General features: G+C 34.1%; 2 protein-coding genes across 3 annotated transcripts in view; one reads left to right on the top strand and one right to left on the bottom strand.

Moving 5' to 3' along the window:
• Positions 1–9,294, top strand: part of LOC108726768 (uncharacterized) — a 28,506-nt gene extending 19,212 nt beyond the window's left edge. Inside the window, exons 1-7 of one of the 2 annotated variants that reach the window (XM_018454538.1) lie at positions 3,056–3,126; positions 4,771–4,901; positions 7,069–7,327; positions 7,541–7,716; positions 7,846–8,115; positions 8,230–8,503; positions 8,818–9,294. In XM_018454538.1, coding sequence (XP_018310040.1) covers positions 3,081–3,126; positions 4,771–4,901; positions 7,069–7,327; positions 7,541–7,716; positions 7,846–8,115; positions 8,230–8,503; positions 8,818–9,173 — 1,512 coding nt within the window. In that variant the 5' untranslated portion in view covers positions 3,056–3,080 and the 3' untranslated portion in view covers positions 9,174–9,294. Of the gene's footprint in view, positions 1–3,055; positions 3,127–4,770; positions 4,902–7,068; positions 7,328–7,540; positions 7,717–7,845; positions 8,116–8,229; positions 8,504–8,817 lie in introns of those variants that run through there. The other variant, XM_018454539.1, reaches the window with a different exon arrangement.
• Positions 9,295–9,905: 611 nt separating this feature from the next.
• Positions 9,906–11,975, bottom strand: thoc6 (THO complex subunit 6). The gene is made up of 5 exons (XM_018454444.1): positions 11,607–11,975; positions 11,192–11,419; positions 10,626–10,793; positions 10,380–10,542; positions 9,906–10,239 (listed from the first exon to the last, which is right to left on the bottom strand). The coding sequence occupies exons 1-5, from the start codon at positions 11,720–11,722 to the stop codon at positions 9,919–9,921; spliced, it is 996 nt and encodes a 331-aa protein (XP_018309946.1). The 5' UTR covers positions 11,723–11,975; the 3' UTR covers positions 9,906–9,918.
• Positions 11,976–12,328: the final 353 nt, after the last annotated feature.

Raw genomic sequence — 12,328 nt, 5'->3', positions numbered from 1 at the left:
TTTCCCTAACTCCCTCTTTTCCCCGTCTTGAAAGAGGACTTCAGTTGAAGTTTATGCGTGGCTGTTTACCACCCGGTAAATGTTATGCCGCGGTCATAACGTATATCTTGGCGGGGCTATATGAAAAGTCCCGTACAGAACGGCCATTAGCCGCATTCAATCACCATTACACGCTCACGCGCTTTCTGCGCTTCGCTCGCTTCTCGTCCCTCTTAAATCCTTGCTCGCCCAGGATCAAGGCGAAAATATGTACGCGCCAATCAGGACGAGAGTCAAGACCTATAGCTATTCATGAGAATCGATGTTCGTTTTACAATCGGTCGGAAAAACTGGAGACTTCAACTGGAGATTTCCACTGAACACTCTTTTCATTTAAAACCGATTGATCGATGGACGTATGTTTTTTAATCCTTGGCACGATTGGCCATTTTTGTTAAAAATATCTATTTCGATCATAGATGTAGGAAATGCTATCACGAAGGAGACTCAGAAGTCCTAATATCTTATTATTTATTTTTTTCTATACGAATGTTTCATTGATGAAAAGTTCAGATACATAATGAAAAACATACACGGAAAAATTTTTAAGTATTTCAAAAATTAGCTAGATGCAGATTTGGAAATAATTTGGTTGGACCATCAGTGGTTAATAGAAAACTTATTGCGACATTACTCATCATGTTAATTATTTTAATGATTTAACAAAATTATTTCAGCTAAAATATAGGATTCAAGACCTTAGATATTTATTTTTCAATTACCTTTTATAAGTTTATATGTGCATTTTACTCAGCTATTAACACTGTTCCTTACGTTGCTTTCTTCTGTTTATAATACTACTTTCCTTTTCATTATATCAATGCAGTTTATGTACACAAATCGACACTCTCTAGAAGCCGATTGTTTCTCGCGACGAATTAATTCGTGATCGGTTGAGCGACCCGTCAGGTCCGCCGGTGGTTACGCCGGCAGCGATGTAACCAGCGTGCAAGTATTTTGGGTCGGGTGGGTCCCGGTCGGATTCTCGAGTCCCTTTCTCGGCCGCACATTGCCCTCGGGCTCTTCACGGTTCCCAAGGGGGTCAGAGGTCGCTGGGCCCTCCTCCACCTCGGTTCCTCACCCCGCTGCGTCTCATCGACCCGCCACTTATGAACCGCCCATCCTCCCTCGTCTCTCTCGCGTGAAAGAGTTATTCATTCGTTCGGGTATGACGAGAGATGTCAGGGCGCGAATCTTATAAAAATCGTGAAATTATAAATTATACCAGGATAAGTATACGGGGATGAGCGACGAGAAGCAAAATGTTGTAATTTCAAAGTGTGTAACAAAGTAGAAACGTATCTTGCTTTCTGCGAGCAAAAGCAAAGAGAAGCTGAAGTTTTTTGAATGGTAATGTGTATTTTATTCAATTTATCAAGCTAAAATTAATAAAATATTATAACAATTAATAATAGTAAATATCTTTAAATTATCTAAATAAAAGACATGTGACTTTTACTACATAGTTTTCTTCTAAGAATTTTTAATTATAAAATCTAAAATGTGGAATAATTATAAAAAATATCTTTTATTTTACATTTTTATATTTAATTAAAACAACTGCTTTATGATCACAGCGTATTCACGCTAGAGACATAGCTCTACTTTTTAGTAACAATATTTAACGGTATTTTCACTTGAACGAGTCGAGAGGGAAACATGCCGAGGGAAGTGCGTGTTCATCGGATGAACATCAGTCGAAGGGGCGGCTTCGTGGGACTCGAGGCCCAAGTCGGGGTCGTTTTTGCGAAGTCTGATAGCCGACAATTACGCGGTCACGGCGATTGGACGAGCCGTTTTCGCGGGAAGCATGGACCAATCGAAGCCATGGATATTACCTTCTCTCTCTCTTCCTCTTCATCCCGCTTTCTCTCCCCGGATCTTTCTTCTCGCCTAGAGTACTACTCGGCGCATCGCAACGAGCACGTTTAGTCTAGTCAGAGCTGCACCTGTGGGTGAATCTGTAAGCGCACCTGCTATCTCGTTGTCAGTGTCCAGTAATCGATGAAAAGTGCAGAAAAACGCATTTTTTTTTACTTCCTTTCAATTATTTTTTCAATCATCTTTTCTCGATTTATATATTCTACTTTCGAAGAAGACGATCTCTAGTCAATGTGAGTGCAAAATTGTTGAAAAACAATTTTTTAAAGAAACTATTTAAAAGAATTTGAGTGTGAAAAAGCCGAAATATTGAAAGTATGAGAAAAGGTTTTGAGTGTATAAAGCAATGTGAAAATTTATCAAGATATTAAATCTGTAAAAGTAACGTGTTGTACTAAATCACATAATTATGTGCACGAATTAATTTTAAATGTAAACGTGAAATTATAAGAAAATATCAATTGGAGATGTTGGTTTTCTAAACATCTAATATAAATTAAATACGTAACAATAAATTATTAAAAGATATTGAGATAAAATGTTATCACAAGATGTTTAATCGGTTTGATCGTATAAATAAACGCTAATGTATATACAAATATCGTTGATCTTAGTGAGATCTTCAGTGGATTTTCTGAGCGAATTCCTCACGATTCCCATATCTCGATAAAATATACAAGCATAAAAAGGATAAAAAGATACACATTGTATAGAAATAAAAATATCGTGATATAATCACGAGGCATGGCGCGAAACGAGACATCACTTGACAGTGATATCTTCATCATGGATATTAAGCCAATGGCAACGACAGCATCGACGACAACGTTTCAAATGATCTAAACGATAACGTGATGATTAGCAGTTAAATGTTAATGAGTTTCCGCGATCAAACAGCGAACCAAAGAAGCGGAAGCGGTCGTATAGTTCAGGTAATTCTCGTTCCTCTCTTGCTCGGCGGCTTTTTTCTCTTGCCAATTATTTGTTCAATACACAGACATCATCTGTCAAACGATGTTCGATAGTGGATGGTAAACACGGAGAGTCGCTCTCGTATCTTTCGACCGTGTCGAAGAAACTTGATAAAAGCTCACCGGATAGCAATGCGTTCAGGGATAACGAGGATTTATTGTGGCTTGGATTGAATTGTACCTACGTTTATGAGAAAGCTAAGAAGTTCATTACGGGCCGTGAAAGGAACTCTCGGTAATCTTTTGTGATCTGTTCTTATTCTCATGGGATAAAGGAGCTAGATAAACACGATTCATCATGCATATCTCTTTAGAGAATTAATCTTAGCGTTTGCTTTAGCTCTCAATTTTTTCTATAATATGCAAAAAATAGTAATGTAAATATAAATAGAAATAGTAATATAAATATAAATAGAAATAGTAATATATAATAAATGATACCACGTGCTTCAGTTGTAAAATTAGCTTTCGCATACGTGATAAAAACTTCGATATCGAGATTCTGGAAATTATGCTAATACTATGTTCCAATCTTTCTAATTCTGTAATTGTCATATTTTCATTTTTAAAATAATTTTACGTATTATTTCTTACGAGATAAAGTATTTAAAAGTTAATTTTAATGTAAAGACACGTGGTAATTATTAAAAAGATCTATAATTATAATCTTTCCCAAAAAGCTCTTAGCAATATTCACGCCTACACTGAAAAAAATGCATGTAATTTTACATGGAAATTACATGTTTATGAAACTGGAAAATTGCTTAAATATGATTGAAAATTTACAATTTCCAGTAAATTTCCAAGCATATTCATGTAATTTAGATAATTTTCCAGTCATATACTTGTAATTTCCATGTAAAATTACATGCATTTTTTTCAGTGTATGCCAAAAGTTACGCGCGTGTCACCGACAGTCACTTAGCGATGCACGTGCTCGCTGATCACGTGCGTACAAATCGGGTCGTTCAACATTATCATCCGGATGTATATAAATGCATCGGCAGAATACTGAAACATGCATCACATTGTTTCAATATTAATTTTACGGTTTTAATCTGTAATATATTAGAGTTTATTATTAATGTAATATTAAATCAGAGATATTAATTTAATAAAATATGCTTTGATATCAGTATTTTTATGTGATACTGGAATCTAGATTAGAGAATATCGTAGTATTCTTGTCTACGAACTCTTACTCGTCATATTCTTACTCGATCGCGGATTCGCGAACTGACGTAATCGACACTTGAATCGCGCGAGATCGATTAATCTTAGCGCGGCGCGGCAGCCACGATTGCTCGTTCGCTTCCTATGGAAGAAAGGATCTTCCATCGCCACGGCATTCCGCTGATACGAGTAAACGAGCAAATTCGTAGGTTGAGGTCCCCCCTACGGGCCCTACACCGCGTCCGATCGAATCCCATAAGTCACGGGACTCGAATACTGTGTTTAAGCAGAGAGCTTATTCTCTCGTCCATTATCTTCGTGCGTGTAAGGCCCCGAAATGTTTTTCGAGATCCTCGGCTTCCAAGGGAACGCGAAATGATCGAGGCACGCAAATCACAATACGTAGAAATTATCCTTGGTTGATCCAATACGTTATAATTTCTATTATGGCCTATTTTATCGAAAAACAATTATGTATCTCATCTTTTATTCAAACCTTTTTTGTTTCTTTTTATTTTTATACATTTTATTACTTAATTTAATTATTGTTATATACAATATAACAATAATTATATAAAATATACGTACAAGATTAAAAATATTAATTTGTTGTTTTATACATCTTGGAAGGAATTTATTCTCGCTGTTTTAAAATTTGTTCTTTTTGTAATCAGTTTTTAAAATTGAGTATTGTTTTGTGTTTTAGGGGATTTGAAAAGGCGACATTCTTGGAGTAGCGAAATCGACTATCAATTGGAGGAAACGGAAGCTGTGACTATTTCAAGAGAAGATCCCTCTGTCCAAGCTCCATCGGTCAATGATAGAATCTGCTACAAGGTATCATACGATATACAGCAATTAATATATAAAAAGTATAAAATATATATAGAAAAGACAATTATGCAATATGTGTAAAAAGAAATTATTTTCAAACATTTTTAGAAAAATATTTAAGAACAAATTATTAAATTGTTTATATAAAAATTTGCTTTCTATTCGTATAATATACAATTTACGGTAATCATCGTACAATTTGTGTATAATAATTTTTTAATCCATAATACAATGTTAAACTTCACGCATTTGCATCGAACGTTATACACTCTTCGATCTTTATCTAATGAAAAACGTCAACGATAATTATTTTTATGTATCAATGCTCGACACATTGCTGTTTTTATACATGGTATGATAAAAAAATAGAAAATGCGATAGAAATAATATTTAAAACACTATAGTTATGCACATTGTAAGTTGTTAAACTAAATTAACATTATTATTTTTAGAATTCAAGTGATCAATATTAATATTTTAAGGTATTTATGTTTGTAATTTTTCAGCTGTGTTAGTAAAAATTAATATCAGCTTAAAATTAATGTATAAGCTTAGAAATTTATTCGCGCATGAGAAAGAAGCGACGACCGTAAATTTCCAATGGCGCGGTAAAACATGGCCGGAACCCCACGAGAGACCCCGCCAAATAATTCATCTCGACGACTCGCCATGCGGGTTAATTGAACGCCTATAAGACGCATTAATAATCCACTTTCTGCGCGAATGAAAAAAATTGCTTCTCCAGTGAGCCGGCAGGATAAGAATCCCAGTACTTACCCGGATCCCTTTCGGGGAAGTTTTGATTGTTCTTCTCGTGAAGCATAACTATCTATGATAAAATTGAAATTTTCTTTTAAAAAAATTTATATAAAAGTTTTTAATATTTAATATTAAATAGAATTGAAGGGCAGATCAATATTGCGTATAATATTTGAATATTCACATTCTTCTATAATATAATTTTGAATTTAAATTTTTTACTGTATATTTAATTTATTCATACAATACATATTATTTTTTGAAGATAAGAATAGTAAGTCTAGAAATCAGTAGAAAAATGTATAAGTGAACGAGTAGAAAAATGCATAAGGAAACCATTTTTTCCACAAGAATATCTTTTTCTTAAAGGATATGGAAAGTATAAAGGAGATGTATCGCGTCTTAGTTTCCTGTTTCAGCTTCGTTCCGAGTGGCTAGTCACGTTCTAGAAATGCAAGGATGCGATACGGCATTATAATAAAAAAATATCACATGACATTACACGACATTACATACGTCTCATGAATAGTGATTATTATGTGACTAGTGATTATTACAACCGGAAAATATTGGAAAAATACTACATCAGACGAGTTTATTAACACACTTAGAATGGCTAGAAAAAAAAATTAAATCGTAGTAAGCCCTATAAGTAAAAATTCTAAAAGTTATAATTATGTTCATTGTCCAGCAAACAAGCTGACGTCAGCATATTTGCTGAGTAATGAACTTAATTATAATTTTTAGAATTTTTATTTATAGCTTGCTACAATTTAATTTTTTGGATGATTATACCTTGTGTTTTGTGTTTAAACAATTTTCAAAATTTTAATTAATAAAAAAAGGTTCTTATTAAAAATAATATTATTGTCAGTGCGATTGACTCGCGATCTGTAGATCCGGATTCGATCCCACCTGAGCCCATATACGCGATTTTTCGCGTGAGCTGAAAAAGGCTCCATCTGGTGATCTTTAATTATCAGACGCTAAAAAAATATTAGCTCTTCGAGTATATCCTTTTGAGTAAAATTTGGAGTAAATACTTTATTGAAAGAAAATTTTTTTTCTTCTTTGAGACGCCCTATTCCGTCTTGGGATGTTGCGCCACCGAATGGATGAACGATGACATTTTCAAAATAAATTTCTTAGAAATTTATTTTGAAAATATAATTAACGAACGCGTTGTCGACATTTTTCAATCAGCAAATTTGCTATTTTATTTTAATGTCATTTTCTTTTTGGACGAACTCTACAGAATATTCTAACGTTACTGGTTATTTCATGGATTTTATTTCGTAAAATTTTTTACATATGGAGTTATATCTTAAGATTTGTAATGAATTTCAGTGTATTATTCCTGTGTCTTCGTTATTAAATTATGATCGAGACTAATGAAAAATGTATTTTTCAGGAGTATGGCTGTTCGGTGCAGACGGTGGACCTGGTGGCGGACTGCCCGTTGCAGGTCGTGACGGGTGATTCGAGATCGCCATCACTCTCGAGAGCGCCAACACCCTCCCCGACGTCCATCGCGTCGTCGACGAGCATGGGGCAACGCTCGAGCGCCTTGTTACGCCCCAGAATCTCGTTAACTTGGGTCTTGCGCGGCCAACAACAATCTAACTTGGGTCCTGGACCCAACAACTATTCAACCATTAACGGCAGTGGAGGTGAAAAATCATCTTTTTTTTTATTATTTATCATTTTTATTTATTGTCATATTTATTTTGAGACTAATATTGATATATAATGATATCGATAGTCATATTAATAAGAAACTTGCTTCAATTTATTATTATTTTTAACATAGAAATAAATATGCTACAATATTATATTATCTTGTTATGTTATTAGTGAAATTATGCAAAATGTTTCTTTGAAAGGTACAAATAATGATCGGGACGCTTTTTCGCGAGGCAGCAAGAGATCTTCAAGAAGAAGTGTTAAAAGTATCAAGGACAAAGACGTTGCTAGCAAGGAAAATATCGAGAACAAGGAGAGCATCGAGAAGCGTGAAAAGATTTTGCACAGGCTTCAAAAGATCGAAAGGATCGAGAAGGTAATCTTTAATCTTTATTTTGTAATCCGAGATATGAACTTTTTTTTAAATAAACTCTCCCATTATTCTAAGTTTATTATTTTCAAATTTAACTAATATCTTTTACTGTTTCAAATATTTCTTTTGAAGACTATTGACAAAGAGACGATCGATGAAAAGCAATTGGATAGCCCTCTGGAGAGGCATTTTGACAAAGAATTCATCGGTCTCAAAAATACAAAAGAAAAGGAGAAAGTAAAGAGAGCCGTATCCGAGCCTTCTCTAGTGTCTCGTGAATCAACGTCGACACCCAATGGACGAGAGAAGCACCGACATAGGCGGACCAAACGTTCGCACAAACCTAGACTACACAGTAGATTCGGCTACGAGATCGCCGATCTCGACGCGTTCCTAACTAAGGTGCTTCTTATCTTTAATTTTTTATCTTTCCTATAATTCTATAACTTTTGTATTCTTTATAGAATTAATATCTTGTGTTTATGCTTATAGTATAATTTACAATTGTAATCGTAGGCATCTATAGAAAGACCAGCGAACATCCCAGTTGTCCTGTCTTTCCCATCGGTATTATATCAGACTCAAGGCGGTATACAGGACGAGATGGCTCTTCCTCTTGGTACAGTTGTGAATGCCGTCTTCAAAAATCAAACCTGGCTATACGTGCAAACACCTCACGGACAGGAGGGTTACGTCGGCTACGCTGCCTGTTTACCTTTAGGGATCTTACCGCAACCTACACGAGGACCATGTTGGGAAGATTCCACTGATGTTTTTCCCCGACCATTAGGTAAACGGAATATTCCTATAAAACTATAAAATAAGTCTTGTAATGTGTTGAGAAATAAAGTAATTAGAGAATAATTGGAAACAAATTAATAATTTATCAGTAATATAAGTTCTTTAGATACAAATTAATTTAAATACATTTCAATTATAATTTTAAAATCTTTAATTAAACCTTTCCTCCTCGTGTCTCTATTAAGCAAATTTTTAACTCACCCTTAATTTAATTTTGTTTTGTTCGTAATTTTTCTTTCAAATAGACTTAAAATACTTTTTCATTAAGCTTTCAATTTTTTTAATTGTTTTTATTTTTTTCAGGAAATATGACAGACATGGAGAAGCTGCGTGACACTAGATCTGAGTGCGGGGCAAGTCGTGGACGCAGCGGCAGAATGAGGCGAGGACCAAGAGACGCGGTATCGGCATGCGGTGAACGCAGTGTTGATCGATTGTATCTGAGGGCAGCAGCAAACGCGCGCACTAAAGGCTCGCGGTATACACTCCTGGTGATTAGAAATGATTACGAGGCGCATGCCGCAAACGCTTTGACGGTCTCGAAAGGCGATGTGGTCGCTTTGCTGAGCGATCATACGAACGATTGGTTCTGGGTGCGTTCCAAGGATGGCAGAGAGGGATTTATCCCCGCAGTCATCGCCGGTCATGGTTTTCTCTGATCCCTTTCAATCAGAGAGATGCTTATTTAATGTTAACAAACTCTTGTTTACGAAATTCGTAAAGAAATGATATCGCACTCTCGAAGCAATGTTCTTAAATACTGCCAAATTTACTTAAGTAGATTCGAATTAATCTATTAACAGTTAATTTTGTAATTATGAATAAAGAATTTTTGTTCCATTTTTTTTTAAATAATTGTATTATAAATAAAAAATAATTCTTTATGTATAGCTTCACAAATGTGATATTACAAATTCAGTATTTATTGAAGAAATATTAATTTTAACTAAAAATATATTCTTTTTTATTGAATATTATATATAAATTTTTTAAATTTATAAATAAAAGGCAGAAAAAAGGAATGTGCGAAGATTTGTTATTTTATGTATAATACTTGGCAATCACGAAAAAGGTTGTCAAAATTCTTTGGCAAATATAGATAAACTAATGTTTATTCTATATTTTTCTAAAAAAGGAAAAAAAGGGCAATATAAAAAGTATAATTATAAGGATAATTATATAAATGCATGTATATCTATTTTTGCATTTCATTGCGCAAATATCGCTTGTATATTTGTACAAAAGAATCATATCGTATAAAAAATGTGTACTTTATTAATATATTTATTTAAAAAAATTACAAATTAATTATATTTAATTCATTCATCCAAACTATTTGGAAAAATCCTTATTGGAAAATTAAATTCCCATTTTAACAATTCCAATAATTATTCCTAAGAATTATTACGCAAATTTGAGCGTCATTTCACGGTAATTGTAGTTTGTACTAATGTCAATGCAATTTGAAGAACCAGCCACGCTGAGCACTTTATGTGGGGTTTCTTGATGTACCACGCTATAGACTGTGAGACTCGAGGTGGGAACTTTGGCTAGAATGTCGCCTTGATATGTCATATGATGAACATGATCAGTCGTGCCCCCAGCGATCACGCGTTCTTCGTAGATCTCTGCTACATGGATTCCTTGATCAGACAGATCGAAAACTGTCGCTACCTCCATCGTTCGCATGTGCCACAATGATAAACTGGGCCCACCGCCACACAGCTAGAATTATTATAAACAAAATGTAATTAAAAATTAATTTAGATGCAATTCATTTCCTTTTTATTGTTTAGTATCCTTCCTTTCTTTAAATTTCATATATCATTGTATCAAATAAATATATCATTGTTGTTGTTACTTACCAACCAGTCTTCTGTGAAATCAACAGCGCCAATCCATTTTCCAAGTCGTGGTCGAGTGACCTTGTCTATTAAATGAGGCATTAATATATTAGTGTTCTCCTTTTTGCGCAAATCCCATAATCTCACAGAACCATCCTCGCTACAGGATGCAAGCTGATTATCCCTAAAATTCACAAAAATCTGAAATATTAATTAGCCTAACTTTTATGCAATGTATTTCTCACAGCCAGATCGAAAAATTATTACATCATGGCAAGGCAGTGTATGTAATCAGTATGGCCCTGCATGCTTCTCAAAATCTTTCTGTTCTCTAAGTTTATGACGTAAATGTTATTATCACCACAGCCAACGTACAATAAATTATTCATTTTCGAATACACCATGTAATTTATGTCTGGTTTATCGTAACTGTCTCTGAAAGGAAATATATATTTTATTTTTTTATTCTAAAAGATAAATATACAAAGTTTATAATTTACAATTCTAAATATATATAGGGAATGTTAATGCATGTCTGTACCTTTTACCCTAGGAAGTGAGTTATCGATGCAGTTGTGATCATCTAAACTATGTATAGACTTTTTTTCAGTTTATTTGAAAGATTTCGTAAATTCAAAGAATTAAAAAAAGTGAATTTTTTTGAGTTTATGATGGCTGTCTAAGCGACAGCTATCTATCTACTAGATGATCACAGCTGCAATCGATAACTCACTTCCCATGGTAAAAGACAGACATGCATTAACATTCATCCTGTATATATTAAAATTTTTAATACATTTTATTTTAATTATATCCTTTTAGTCCTATCTTACTTATTAGCAGGAATTTGTACATTCCATGACACTTTGCTCTTAGGAGCCTTATTCGACGTAACTATCTTCCAGTCCCATCCTGATATTTCACCACGTGTTCCTGTCACAAGAAAATTCTCAACAGAGAGCATACATGCGACTTCCTGATCGGGATGCGCAGCAAAGCGATAACTAGGTCCTTGTAACTCATTCTCCTCTACTTTGTGGGGCCCTAAGGCCTTTGACAGACTATTTGAAAATTTATAAATTATTAAATTAAGTAATTAAAAAATAAACAGTTTGCCTGATTTCAAAGACTAAGCGGTATGTACACAACTTAACTGTTTTCAACTTTTTACAGAGAATTGCATGATTATTGCAACAATATACGTTAGATACACTGGAAACAAAATTCCTCATTCAAAAATTTCCTTACTCAAATATTGAGATGTCCCCATAAATATTGCCAGCCAGAAGATAATTTCCATCGGGTGAGAATGTTTGTGATAGCACGGTGTTGTAAAGTAACTTCTTGTCGGTGGATTCTATCATTTTCTCCACAGTTTATCACACATGCACAATCAATCGTTTTCCTCTCTAATATTTTATCATAATGCTAGTTCAAACTTAAACGTTTTCTTCACACAAGTCTTGCAAATAAGATTATCGAACAATTAACGTGAATCAAAGTCGAATGTTTATCCAAGATTTTTAGGTTAGGGTTAGGGACTTAGATTAGGTTAGGAAAACATCACAGAGCTTTAGAAGCCAAACGTTTTTGAAAATTAAAGAAATATTTAATGATAAACTTAAAGTACGCTTAAAAAAGATTTAACTACGAGCAAAAAGGCTGAAAATTCTCGCGGATCGAACACAATCCATGAATTCTTTATATCAATTTTTTTTAAGCTTGATCGTTCGCAATATCATACGGTAAACGCAAAATGATTATGATGCACTTACGTGCGAAACAAAAAGTAATTATAAAGAAAAGAATTTCTATGTTGATAACACGTTGATAACAAGATTGCGAAAGCTGTGATAACCTTGTCGTATTCCGCGCGATTTTACACTGATCATGTGACCGCCGTTTCGCGAACCGTTCCAGTCAGTCAGTCAGTCAGTCAGTCTTGTTACAGTTAAATATATTCCTAAAAT

This window comes from Mycetomoellerius zeteki, unplaced genomic scaffold (assembly GCF_001594055.1).
Source record: "Mycetomoellerius zeteki isolate Tzet28-1 unplaced genomic scaffold, Tzet1.0 scaffold433, whole genome shotgun sequence".
Classification (NCBI taxonomy): Eukaryota; Metazoa; Arthropoda; class Insecta; order Hymenoptera; family Formicidae; genus Mycetomoellerius; species Mycetomoellerius zeteki.
This window is presented reverse-complemented; position numbering and strand designations above follow the sequence as displayed.

Bases quoted from the DNA above. Each gene is read 5' to 3' on its own strand.
- thoc6 (XM_018454444.1), bottom strand. From the start codon at position 11,722: ATGATAGAATCCACCGACAAGAAGTTACTTTACAACACCGTGCTATCA. The intron at 11,420-11,606 runs GTAAGGAAATTT...ATTTTCAAATAG, and splicing joins GGGGACATCTCAATATTTGA to TCTGTCAAAGGCCTTAGGGC. The intron at 10,543-10,625 runs GTAATAATTTTT...TGTGAATTTTAG, and splicing joins ATACACTGCCTTGCCATGAT to GGATAATCAGCTTGCATCCT.